We start from the raw sequence: 13,196 nt of genomic DNA on the forward strand, positions 1-13,196 counted from the left end.
ATTTTAAACTGCAAAAACGGAATTATGTTCACAACCACACATATATTTAATATAATGATCTGGGATCATAAAACAATTTTTAAAAGATCAGTATTCTAAGTATTTGTTTTGAGGATAGGTGCCTTATGTCTTCCATGTGCCTGACTTGCTACAATCAGTCTGCCATGAAAGAATTCTCCAAAACAAGATCAATTTGAAGGGAAAACATATTTGCTTACTGACTCCTTTGTGTTTTATTCACTAAAGGAGATTATTCTGGACTGACTTGGGGGTCAACCCACGGATCGAAAGTGCTTCCCTACAAGGCATTGATCGTCTGATTATAGCTAGCACTGACCTGGTTTGGCCCAGTGGAATAACTGTCGACTGCTTAGCTGACAAGTTGTACTGGTGTGATGCTAAACAGTCTGTTATTGAAACTGCAAGTCTGGATGGTTCTAAACGCCGAATACTTACACAGTATGATGTAGGTGAGGTTTTGGGGTTGATGATTACTTGTTATGTATATCTGTCTCTGTGTGTATGTGAATCTGAATTATGGGCCAGATTCTTCACTAATTTACGTCCTGTGTAGCTCCGTTGAGATTAATGGGATTGTAGTAGGTAAGTCCATGCAGAATTTAGTATATTCAGCAACACCTGTACTAGAGACAAGCCGTATTAATCACCCTCTAGTTGTAAGAGACCACCCCAAATCTATTGCACAGAGTTCTATGCTGCCTTCCTTAGAAGATCTATCCCATTAAGAAAATGATACGTTGGTTCCTTGAGTTACTGCTTCACTGCATACATACATCAGTGGAGTTACACCTGTGTAAGTGAGAGGAGAAAACAGGCCTTTAGATTTTAAACTCTCTGTATCAAGGACTATGTCTATACAGTCTTCAACATGCAGACATCTCTAAATACATAATACACACATTGCGAGCAATGGAAAGATGATCTTTGCAAGATGCTGGTGGCTATTACTGCTCAGCCTTGCTGTGATTTGAGATGAGAAGATCACCTTGAGAGCTAGAACAGAAGCCTCAGCCCAGGATAACTGATAGTCTAACACATTTAGAACAAACCACATTTTAGTGTTTGTTTGTGTGTGTATACAGAGCAGTGATTGCCCTTCGACGCTGTCACATTGTTGACAGCATATATTTTGTAACTGTGTAGTCAGTCTATAGCAGTGTTGCTCAAAAGGCGGGTCATGGATCAATTGAGGACTGCCATCTGGGTTCAAATAGACCTCCATATATAATGACCACACTATCACCATATTGTGGTCGTGTTGTTCTGCCAGAGACCACATTAGGCAGCCATCTCATAGTACTAGGCTGCTCTTTTTCCCTGGTGTGGCTTGTGTTTCTTCTTCCATGCCAGATTCCCCGTCACTGATGTGCAGGGCTGCCTGTAAAGATGGGAGGACTCTCCAGTCCCTTGGGTACCAATAGGGCTGAATGGAGTGCCCTTCTAGCATTCCTTTCCCCTCCCCCTCCCCACAGTGCTACTCTGGCCTGTCATTCTTCTTTGTCCCCTCTGTGATAGGTTTGACAGTGAAAAGTACAAACTGTGGTAAACTCCACTTTGCAGCTGAGTCAGGCAGGCTGAGCTGCAAAGAAAAACCTGACAACCTGTTGTAAGTTTCACTTTGTTCTCCAGTGACTGTCAAAGGGGTAGCATCTCTCGGGAAGCAAAAGAGAGGACGAGAGAAAGGAACGTCAGAGGAGAGTGGAGGAAAAGAGATGGATCTGAGTCTATGGTGTGTGTATTGGGAGACAGAGAGGTGACATCAGACATGAGACTGTGTTTAGGTTGGTGAGCATCAGACTTGTGCATCGGAAGGGGGAAAGAGATACAGAGTGACATCCTGGTCCTGTTGAAGTCGATGGGAATTTTGCCCTTGACATCAGTAGGGCAAGCATTTCACTCTTGGTGTTTTATGGCTTAAAAATGGGACCAAGGGAGGGTTGTCTAAAAATTAATTTTCTTTCTCTCTGGTTTATTTGGAGTTTTTTTTGTTAATTGTCTCTGTCTTAAAATGTGTGGTCTGAGAAAGTCTGTGTGAAGTATTGTATGTATATAATTGTATATTATTTTTAAATGACATACTTTGACAAACACTCAGCTGGACCCATGAACATTTTAAGATTAATACATTGTACCCTGGACAAATATAACTTCAAACCTTCCCAACGGTATCTAAATACCTTATACATACTTTGGGTAAGTATGCATTCTTATTGCACGGGTGCCATCTAGTGTCGCTGTAGTTACAGGTCATATGTGAATAATGAGTAGAATGTACAGACATCCAGTGACAGCTGCATGCAAGGCAGATTAGGTTTTCTTAGATCTGTTCCATCATTATGACTGTTTTGTAGTTTGAGTAAAAACAAAGATGTGAGCACCTGTTCTAGGGGACCAACAGTAAAGGTCTCTGTTTATACAGTCCCTATTGTGTTTGGAGATGCATAGTAATGGTACATAGTCCTGCTTCTACATGATTCTTGTAGGATGGATCCTTATTTCTTATTTTTAATTTTATTGGATCATTTCCCACTTTTATTTTTGATTTTTAAGTTGTGGTTAAGTATAAGTGAAAACTGTGAGGGCTAAATTACTGATGTCCCCATTGGGATGGGAGGATTTTGGTCTTCCAAGGGTGCAGGTTATGTGTAATAAAATAATTCACTATTTGGATGAAGACATTATCCAGGATATTGGCTAGTTTCTCAAACTTCATGGAATGAAATAAGAAGAGAATCAGGCCAAGGGAGTAAGCCTGATGTGGAAGACTTCAGGATATATGCTCATGGGATAGAAAAGGATTCCTAAATCCCAAAACAACATTTAAGAAAAAGTAAACAGTCTTGTCCACATAGGAACATTTCTTTGATATAAATTGAAGTGTGAATTGAAACCAATATGGTTATACTGGTTAAAAACCACTGTGTGGACACACTAATTCTGGTATAAAAGTGGCTTTTTTTTTAGTTTAGCTAATGTCACTTGGGAAAGGGGTTAAGCTAAACTGAAAGAAAGACACATTTATCCTGGAATAAGTATCCAAATGTGGGTGGTATAACTGGTAATATGTTTCTCATATAGACAGTGTTTTTCCAGTTGGGCAAAGGCTTACGTGTAAATTGCGTTACTACAGGAAATACCTGTCACTCAACAGGAATACCTGATGCTACAGGCTGATAAAATGGGGCAAATATCCAAACTCTGGCAAGAGTTTAGAGTTCCCTCCAAAAGCAGCTAAAAATATATGCAGGTCCAGTATATATGATCTGTCCGTGTGTGCACTGAGGAGAGGAATACTTGTCTAAATGTATAGGCCCATAGCAACCTAACAATAATCTCTAACTCTGACACCGATACTCAAATAGCCAGAATTAGACAGCATAGATTTCTTTTAAAAATCTATACAACAGTACTTGGCATCCTTAACTCGGAATTGCCATGCTTGTGTTTGGAAATCATCCCCTTATTCCAATTTCAAAATTTAAGCATATGTTCCGTTACCAGTAGAGACCTGCATGGATACAAAATGTATCTCCGTGGATATAAATTGGTACTTGTGAAGCTGCAGGGCTCTGCTGGGAACCACAACAGTGAAAGCAGTAGCCTGTCATGCTGCCGCTCCCAGGAACCAGGGCCTTGTGCTGGCAGCTCCTCTGACGTGGCTGTACTGCTCCCAGCTCCGCCACAACCCTGCCCACTGGGGCAGGCACCAGGCTCACCCGCAGCTGTCTCTGGCCGTGCTATTGCATTGGGCAGGGCTGGGGGCGATACAGATATGCCGGAGGAGCTCTGGGTACAGGGCACTGGCTCCTGAGCGTGGCGGCCTGACAGGCTACTGCTTTTGCTGCTCTGGGTCCCGGTAGCGCCCTGCAGCTCTGCGGATAATGATTTATATCTGCCGATATCTGCATCTGCAAATATAAATTTTGTATCCATGCAAGGCTCGAGTTACCAAGGGAAAAACTGCTACTCTGTGCACTATTTTGAAAATGTAAGGGTTAATTCTAAGCCGTGTAGGTGAATGGTGTAGTATACTGGCTTGTGCGTGTACACACACGCGCACAGCACTGTCCCTCATAGGATGGAATCAAAATGGAATCAGCTGTATCACAACTTTGCATTGGTAGCAGCTAAAAGAGACTCTTGAGAGGCAAGGGCCTGTGCTTTTGGAGTCGGAAGAGCAGGGTGCGACTGCTCATCAACAACCATTCATGGGCACTGATATTTTCCATCATCTACTGATAGATACATAAAAGTGCAAGTCTGGGTATCTCTACGGTATTGCTGTGTTTCTAGAAAGACGTGTGTGGATACTTATTTTGGTTACGTGCTGACTTGTGTAACTTGAACCTGAACTGGCATTGAAGAGTATAATTGCTTTCTAGGCCATCCATTTGATGTAGCAGTATTTGAGGATCACATTTGGTTCTCTGACTGGGCTAAGCCTTCATTAACGAGGGTGGACAAGAAGACCGGCCAAAACAGGGTACGTCTCCGAGGCAGCATGCTGAGACCCTCGTCAGTGGTTGTAGTTCATCCTTTGGCGAAACCAGGTATTCTGCAAAAGTTAAGCAGTCATTCCCTTACGGGCTTCTTTTTATGTTCGCTGCTATTGGTACAATAGACATTTAGAGGAGGGAATGTTCATCTCTGAAATAGAATTTTCAAAAGACTCCACATACACAGTCAGACTGGCTTTTATTAGAGTCATGAGAAAACTGTTGTTTTCTGGAGCTCTGGAACTCATGGGGGCATTAGCGGGTTTGTTTCCAGCTTGGTGTGTAGACTTTGGACATGCAGCTCCCCCATCAATGCTAATAGCTCTTGCATCTCTAAAGCCATGTGCTTCAAGCTAAGAATATAATACTTTCTGTAGCACTAATCTGACCAATTACCATGAGACCACACTCTTGATATCCATCTATCGCCTTTGTGTAGCTTCTTTCTCCTTATACAAATAATAGTGATGTGTAACACCAAAAAGGCACCTGTGGAACCTCTAAGCTTCTTTGGTTTGAGGGCCAAACCATTTGATTTTTCTGCCAGGGACAAACTCCAACCCATTGGAAGAGCTTGCAGGAAACTTCATATTGCATCTACCTTACTGAAGTGAGTTGTCCTATTGATTTAGATAAGACTACTTGTGTAAATAAGACAGTCACAGTTTGACACAGTGCTTACTATCCTCAGCACAGAAGTAAGCCTTATAGAGGATAATAGGGCTCCAGTGTCCAATAATAAAAAGCATTCATAATAGCTGTAAGTATATCTGTGTATGATGGAAAGCATGCAGTTCTGCTTTACTGTCATTAAGGAACACATATACTTTATTGTACACGTCCCATCTTAACCAAAAAAAAGTGCATTCTCTTCTCTGTCAGTTTTAAATTTTTTAACTGCTTCATATCTGCACTGCCAACAAGATAAGATAATTAATAGTTGAGGATTCTCCGAACGTATGGCTGCATCCTGCTAAGGTTCACATATGTCTCTCCCCTAGGGGCAGATCCCTGCCTTCATGAGAACGGAGGTTGTGATCAGATCTGTGAAGACAGATTTGGAGTTGCTCATTGCTCATGTCACAAAGGCTTTATGAAAACCCAAAATGGAAAAACCTGTCAGGCCCTGAATATTCCTGAGACAGCAGCAGGTATCATATTCTTTTAGTCATGAAAAAAAACTTGTCTTCAAAGGATACTATCAAATAATAATGTAATGTATTTTTCTTACTCTTCACAATTTGTGATAGGCTTGTAGACATTTGAAAACAGCATTTATTTCCCTTTTATAGGCATTTTCTTACTGTGTCACTCCCCTGCCTTTCTTCTCTCTCTCTCCTTCCCCTCTGGGTTTTGAATGGAAGTCAGCATGTAACCAGTTTGACTCTGCATATAGTTCATGTCTTCATGCAAAACGATTTACACACAATTCCTAACCACATAGATATGTCGTGTTTTGACTTCATGTGTGAGCAGGACTATTACATGACTGTCAGGTTCTAACTGGGTTCTGCAGGGCAGAATTTCCCAAAGTATCTTGACAACTTACCAAAGTGCATTGCACCAGGTGGAAAAACACCAACTCTCTGCTCTGCTCCTGGCATCAACAGCTGAGGCATTTGGGAAAACTGCTTATATTTTTCCAGGAGTGCATTCATACACACTGGTCATGGATTGTGCTACGTGTGGACAAGCCAATATGGTTGGCACACAGTTGAGCTGGAAAAAATGCTGCTTTGTGGTTGCACTGAATCATGTTAGCTGTGCCTGTGTCAGAGCCTGGATATGTGCAATGTTTCTATTAAGGGTAGGAAGGTCCTGTATTTAACAACATATTTCAGCGTAAGGGTTAGAATTCACAACAATTGTCTCCGAAAATTAAGGCTTTTCCTCAGTGAACTTAAAGAAGCAGCTTGACTAACTCAGCCACTAAAATCTTATGCAAATCTGACATGTTCTATCCTGTAGGGGGGCAATGATTCACATTCATCCAAGTGATTATATTACAGGAGAGAGCAATGTAGGTAAGCATCTCACAAAGCGCTAGTCAATATACTGTAGGCTACAATTCTTTACTATCCCCCTCAGGATGGATCAAAGGTTCTTTGCACCTCTGATTTTTATGATTCTGTGTTCTGATATGGTACCCCCAGACTGAAAAAAGCATCAACTCTCTACTTTTTTCTCCCATACCCCATAAAATACTGGCTTATACAGTCAGGCTCACCTGAACATCCCAGTATCTTGTGAAGGTGAATTGCTGTGCCTTTGAAGTGAATTGCTGTATCATCTCTAGCATTTTTAAAAAGTTTAAAAAATCACGCTCTTTTACACCTCAGTGGATGACCACTGGGGCAGTAACATATGAATCTGACCTCTGTAGTATTGGACCTTGACACACAGACATCAAAGTATGGACCTTCAATGTTGACAAGTGCAATTGGGGAATTAATTTAATTCCTTCCCATTGTATTTGAGAGAACCAACCACTGAGTGGATTTTAGGCCTGGGGGAACAGGCCAGAATGAGAACAATCTGACTTTTGTTTTAAATAGAAAGCCACAGATTCTGTGACTTGTGAATTACTGATTTATGTATGACTAAAAATCAGAACTTTGATTCAGTAGACTTCAACCATCTGTTCTACTTGTCTTCAACATTTTCAGGGGGTATCTCTGTACAAAAGAAGGCAGCACCACAGAATAAAACAGCAACACTGGAAACCAGATACCAAAGTCCACTGAATAGTAGGACATATGGGGATACTAACAATGGGGAGGAGCTACAGACCCAACACTTGTTGGTGGCTGAAATCATGGTGTTTGGTAAGGTCTACAATTTTATGGTTCACAAAGGTCATGGCTGTTGTACTGAAAGTGAAATTCTGAGCTGGATACAAATTGGTTTATTCAACTGGATCAGAGGTGAGTGGTGGAGCTTAGAGGAAGGAGGGATCAATCTGTAATGGTCATGCTGCCTATAAACACCACCAGGGAGAAGAAACAAACATCAAGATTTAGGCATGGATGATATGAAATTAGAAAGTCTAGTCAGAACCAACCAAAGGTGGGATCCAGAGGGGCACTGGATTAAATATGGAGAGAAGGCTTTTGCTTAACAGGAAAACTGTAAATCACAAAGAACTGGATCAGAAAAACCAAAAAGGGATTAACAGCTTTTCTTGCCTAGACACTTTTATCTCAAGTTAATTGCTATGAACGTTTGTACTTTAAAAATCTGTTAGTTTATGAATTGCCACTATGAGGGTCACATCCTTTCTTCTCATCAGGCATGGGGGAATTGAACTTGTGACTCCCATGTCCCAGGAGAGTGCTCTAACCACTGGGCTAATGGTTATAACAGCGGCCTGGTCTCCTGGCTGGAAAAATTCATTTTGGGTCCAAAAAAATCATGTTAGCTCAACCCCAAATGGATTTTTTTGATTCATCAAAATTTTACACAATTTTGGGATTCAGCCAAATCAGTTATTCACCCAACTCTGATGCATTGTAAGGTTTTGCTTACACTGGGAAAATGAGTGGTTAAACACTGTTTATACCTAGTGTAGACAAAGACAGTTGTGTTTAAAATTGTTAGCTGGTCATTGTTAACCCTAGGGGGCCATGTTTTAAAACTTTCGCTGTACATGCTTTTGTGTAAAAAATCCATTTGCTCCTTTGATTAACTGAACTAGTCAGTGTGGTGGACTTTGATTTTGTTTGTGCTACAGATCGAGATGACTGTGCTGTGTTAGAATGTAATGTCAACGCCCAGTGTGTTCCCCTGGAAGATGGTGCTATGTGTCAGTGTTTGAAAGGATTTATCAGGGAGGGTAAATCATGCTATGGTAAGAGGAAGTATTAAAATGTTCTAGAAAATGATAGAATTGAAAAAGCCGTCTGTCTTTGACATATCCACAGCATGAGCCATCACAGGAAGGTCGACAAGACTGCTGTGTTCAGACACATCATTTCCATTGAAAAGGATAATGAACAGAGACCATGAAATGGAATGGTTAATTATTACATCCATTATTTTCCCTTGAATCATGAGTGTAAATACTATTCATATCAATGAGTAAGACAAATTTGCCGCAGGTGTAACTCTTCTGACTTTAGTGCTCTCAATTCATAAACATTATACCAGGGATGAATTTAGTCTGTTGTGGGAATAGAGAGAGAAACTATGTGCTACAATGCCCTTAGCAATGGAGGATGCAGCAAAAGGCTGAAGAAGCTCTTCTCATGAATATGTGGGAGAGAGAGCTCAAGTGTGTAAGCGGCAGAGTTATCAGACGAGAAGAGAGTTCCCCTTGAACTCAGTGTGGAATGTGAAAGCAAATAGGATCCACTGAACATTCATGCTCATTGTAGTAGCATTAGCGTTCATAGTTTCTGCAGGCTGCAACCACTAAATATGCACACTTTAACCGATGTAAAAGATTAGCAGGAGTGACAGATTCAGACTATGTAATTAGAGATGAGGCCAATAACAGTAGATATGGTAGAGGGTTATAAATAATTAATGCTACAGAGACCTACTTGCCTTTTCACAGAATGCTAGAACAAGGACACATCCAATGAAACTGAAAGACAGCAAAATTGATATGAGGAAATTGTTACACAACACCAACTATCCTAGGGAACTCATTGCCACAGTCTTTTGTTGAGGACAAGGGCTTGGGGGTAATCAAAAACATTTTATGTATTTAAATGGAGAACATCCACAGCAACATCAGCAGGGTAAAAAAAAAAATCATCAGACCTAAATCCTCGTGCTTCCCAGCATAAGCCAATCACTGGCTGCCTGGGGTTGGGGAGACACTTCTCCTCAAGGCATTTCAATTGTTCAGTATGATTTTGTTTTTACCTCCCTCTGAAGCACCTGGAACTGGCCATTCTTACTGACAAAACAACTGTAGATTGTTCTCACCCAGTATTGCAATTCTGTGTTCCTATGACACGTCAGACATTCTATTCAGTAGAGAGCAGAGATAACAAATACAAATTATGGGGGCAATAGAAATACAAGTATAATATATTTATTTATAAAATGCATCTAATTACAAAAAGCTCAAGGCACATAGATATTATAGTTGATGTATAATTTAGCATTGTGGATTCTCTTAAGGTTTAATGGGTCAAATGCAATGTTTATATTGTATAGTTATGGGAGCTCCTCTGCCTGTCTCTTTCTGGTATTAGAATGTGCTCTTGGGTACTCTTGTGATGAGACCAGCTACAGCACAGTGCAGTTAGCCCATTTGTGCACTCGCAGAAACAATAAATAAAAGCACTTTATCTTACCACAAAGATAAAGACAAGGCAGACCTTGGAAATAAAGCACAGGCAATCATTTGACTGTAAAACACCAACGACACTTGCAGCATTATTTTAATAATAATAATTGGGAGGGAGAATAGATATGAAATGTTTGTTTCATTGAACTATTGCACCTTTTTCTCTTAACCCTTGTTTCTCTTTTCAAAGTCTACATTCCACTTCATATCGTGCTTCTGGAGAGCAAGAAAGGAGGCAGTTTTGAGATTAGGTTATACACTCATGATTCAGGGAATTTATTTGTCACTTAAATTAAATGGAAAGCCAGGCACTGCAGATCAGAGGGGAGGCCACGGGTAAAGAGAGAGAGAGAGAGAGAGAGAGTGTATATGATGCACCCTCATGGGACAGTAGACTTTGAAGCTGAAAATTGCAATTTCAGAGATAAACACATTATCATGCCTGGTTCTACCTACAGCCCTTTTTTGGCACAAATAGAAATTTACTCAAGTATGTTTTTAAGGCAATTTTGCACCACAACTGAGATCAGCAGGGGTGCTCAAGCTTGATACCCCCATGGTATAAAAGAGGGGCTGCTGGCAGAGCATTCTCCACCTTTACTTTAGAATGCTCACCCACTGCCAGTCCAAAATAGTCTTGCACATACTCTGCAAAGCCCACCTGTTTGAGCGGGCTTTGGGGGACGGCTAATGTGTTTGAGGGTGCCTTGGGGGAATGTGTGGTGGTGGGATTTAAATCATACTGATCATATGACATGGGCATCCAGAGCTTTATTTCGGAGTGCCCTTTGGGCTAAAGTTCTTTTTCTTTGAAATAAAAATCAATCAATAAATAAGCCAGGTATTTTCAAGGAAGCCTAAGGGAATTAGGCATCCAGTTGAATGGGGTTTAGGTGGCTAACTTATTCAGGCTTTTTTGAAAACCCCAGCCTCAATTCATGGCCACAAATAAGGACACCTCACACCCCCTGCTCACTCTTCCCAGTACTTTAGAAGCAAAATGATTGCTCTGTACTACAGAGTAAGGCTGATATAAGGCAGCTTACGTCGACCTAATTATGTCAGTTTACACACTCCAGCCTTGCTCCAGCTGATGTAGGTGTCCTATTAAACCGACATCATAATTCCACCTCCACTGGAGGCATAGGCTCATGTCGGGATAGATCAGGGGGATGTAAAGTCCGTGTAGACACTGTGTTACTTACATCGGCTGTTGGCTGTCATTCTTGTCTACTTTCATCCATGGTGAAGCCCTGAAATTGACAAGAAAGCCATGGGGCAGGTGGTGGGCTCCAGCTAGAGCCCAGCTGCCCCGGGCTCCCCATTCCCAGCCAGGCTGCATGCTCCCCGCTCAGAGCCTGTCTTCTCTCAGGCTTCCTGCTCTCAGCCCAGCTGCTGCCTGGGCTCCCCACTTCCAGCCAGGCTGTGCCCTCCTGGGCTCCCCACTCCCAGCCAGGCTGTGCCCAGCCTACTCCCTGCAGGGAGCCCTGGTGCAGCATGGAGGCTCCTGGCTCCACGCTGCTTGGAGTCTGGCTGCCCTCGGGCTCTTGGCTCCCTGCCTCAGCTGGGCCCCTGGTGGGGAGCTGGGAGCCTCGGTGTAGCCGCCAGGCTCCTGTGGGGAATGGGAAGCTAAGAGTCTTGGTGCAATTAGTATGGTGGTTGTAAGTCGACCCAACATAGGTCGATTTATCTTTCTAGTGTAGACGTGCCCCAAGTAAAGGTAACAGGATTGTTTGCGGGTGGGTCTCATACAGTCATTTCTTTTCCATCATTTCAGCATGTTACTCCATGAATAATGCGTCCCTTGGCTCCTAACATTGTTTTTCTCATAGATATTGATGAGTGTGCTCTTAACATGGACCACTGTAATCGATACCTATCGGACTGTATCAATACCGAAGGTGGCTATGTCTGCAAGTGTCTGGAGGGATACAGTGGAGATGGGCTTCATTGTTATGGTGAGGGGGAGTGTGAGGGTGACAGGGGGAGTGAGAGGCAGTGACAGAATGAATGAGGAAGTAAGAGACGTGTCTAATGATTTGGATCGGCTATGTGTCAAGATGTGAGAGTTGTGTTAAGTGTCTATAATGATCTATCCCACTACTTGGTCGAAAAATGGCATTGGAGTCTGCATACTAATATTAGACTAGTAAGCTCCCCAAGATGGATGACATTTATCATCTCTACTTTTTTGGCTCTTTTCCTACTGTTTGATGTGTGGCAACATCAGCAGCTGATCAATATGCAAAGCCTCTAGTTGCCAATGGATACTTCCCCTTGGTGTTTACACTTTGGTGGCTATGCTGGGGAAAAAATGGGTGAACCAACAGAGATTTATTGGAAATCATTACCATGCATATAAACTAAAGCAGGTATTCAGTGTGTCATAATACTCCTCAAATAATTCTAGGTTAGTTTAATAGGCATGAGCTTCAAGGTGTTGACATTTACACCCTGAGTACATTTAAAGACGTGTTAATAATCAGATCCACTGATCCCACTGTCCTTTAATTTTATCGGTGAAGCTTCTGCCTTCTCTTTCCAGTGGAGGATCTACTGTCCTTCTCCCAACACTGCAATCCTCTGAGGTGCAGGGATGGATAAGCCTACCTGTCCGCCTCTCACAGAGAGCACACTTTCTTGCTCTTTCATCCCACTTGCTGCCAAGAATACTCTGTGGATCGAAGCTCTGCAGCATTCGTCCCAATGCCAGTAGTGCTGAGCCCATTGCTTCCTGTATAGAATGACACTCAGAGGCATTCGTTCTTCTAACTGCAGACTGTTTGGGTGACAGATATCGATGAATGCAAGCTGGGGACACACACGTGTGCAGAAAACACTGTCTGCACCAATACTGAAGGAAACTACACTTGCACTTGCATTAATGGTCTATCTGGAACTGAGGTCAGCTGTGCTGGTGAGTAAAGTTAGTGAATAAGCCAAATAACCTGGTCCCTAAGTAAGGAAGGTCGAGTGCTCCAATAGATGAATCATCCTGGGAAATTCAGAAATTGCTGAATAATGATGTCAGGCAGCCTGTGAATCCAATTAAATTGGTTCTGGATGCTGCTGTTTGCAAATTGCACTTCCCCAAGAAGAGGTGGGCTGAGGAGACCAGATTTTGGTTTTACAAAGCTGGGCATCATGAGTATTTGATTCCATTTGTTGGAAGTATCAACATTCAGGGCCAGCTCTAATTTCTAAATATAATAGCTTACAGCTAATAACCACTATCTTCTTTAAGAGCAGATATAGTTCTTTGTTGGGGGTAATACCATGCCCCTCTTATGAGATGACCTAAGACTCATCATGTCAAGCCATTTTTCAGGTTCTCCAGGGATTCAGCCTCTCTGCACAGAGACAGCACAAGGTGTTGTGGC

The 13,196-nt window shown here is 42.1% G+C and overlaps 1 protein-coding gene across 3 annotated transcripts in view; it reads left to right on the plus strand.

The window, feature by feature from the left end:
- The window catches only part of EGF (epidermal growth factor), an 88,203-nt gene that overhangs the window by 56,146 nt on the left and 18,861 nt on the right, over positions 1–13,196 (plus strand). For 2 of the 3 annotated variants that reach the window (XM_073340890.2, XM_073340893.2), the window contains 7 exons: positions 247–470; positions 4,404–4,571; positions 5,519–5,668; positions 7,184–7,342; positions 8,248–8,364; positions 11,649–11,774; positions 12,611–12,733. In XM_073340890.2, coding sequence (XP_073196991.1) covers positions 247–470; positions 4,404–4,571; positions 5,519–5,668; positions 7,184–7,342; positions 8,248–8,364; positions 11,649–11,774; positions 12,611–12,733 — 1,067 coding nt within the window. The remainder of the gene's footprint in view (positions 1–246; positions 471–4,403; positions 4,572–5,518; positions 5,669–7,183; positions 7,343–8,247; positions 8,365–11,648; positions 11,775–12,610; positions 12,734–13,196) is intronic. The other variant, XM_073340892.2, reaches the window with a different exon arrangement.

This window comes from Lepidochelys kempii, chromosome 4, assembly GCF_965140285.1.
Source record: "Lepidochelys kempii isolate rLepKem1 chromosome 4, rLepKem1.hap1, whole genome shotgun sequence".
Taxonomy (NCBI): Eukaryota; Metazoa; Chordata; order Testudines; family Cheloniidae; genus Lepidochelys; species Lepidochelys kempii.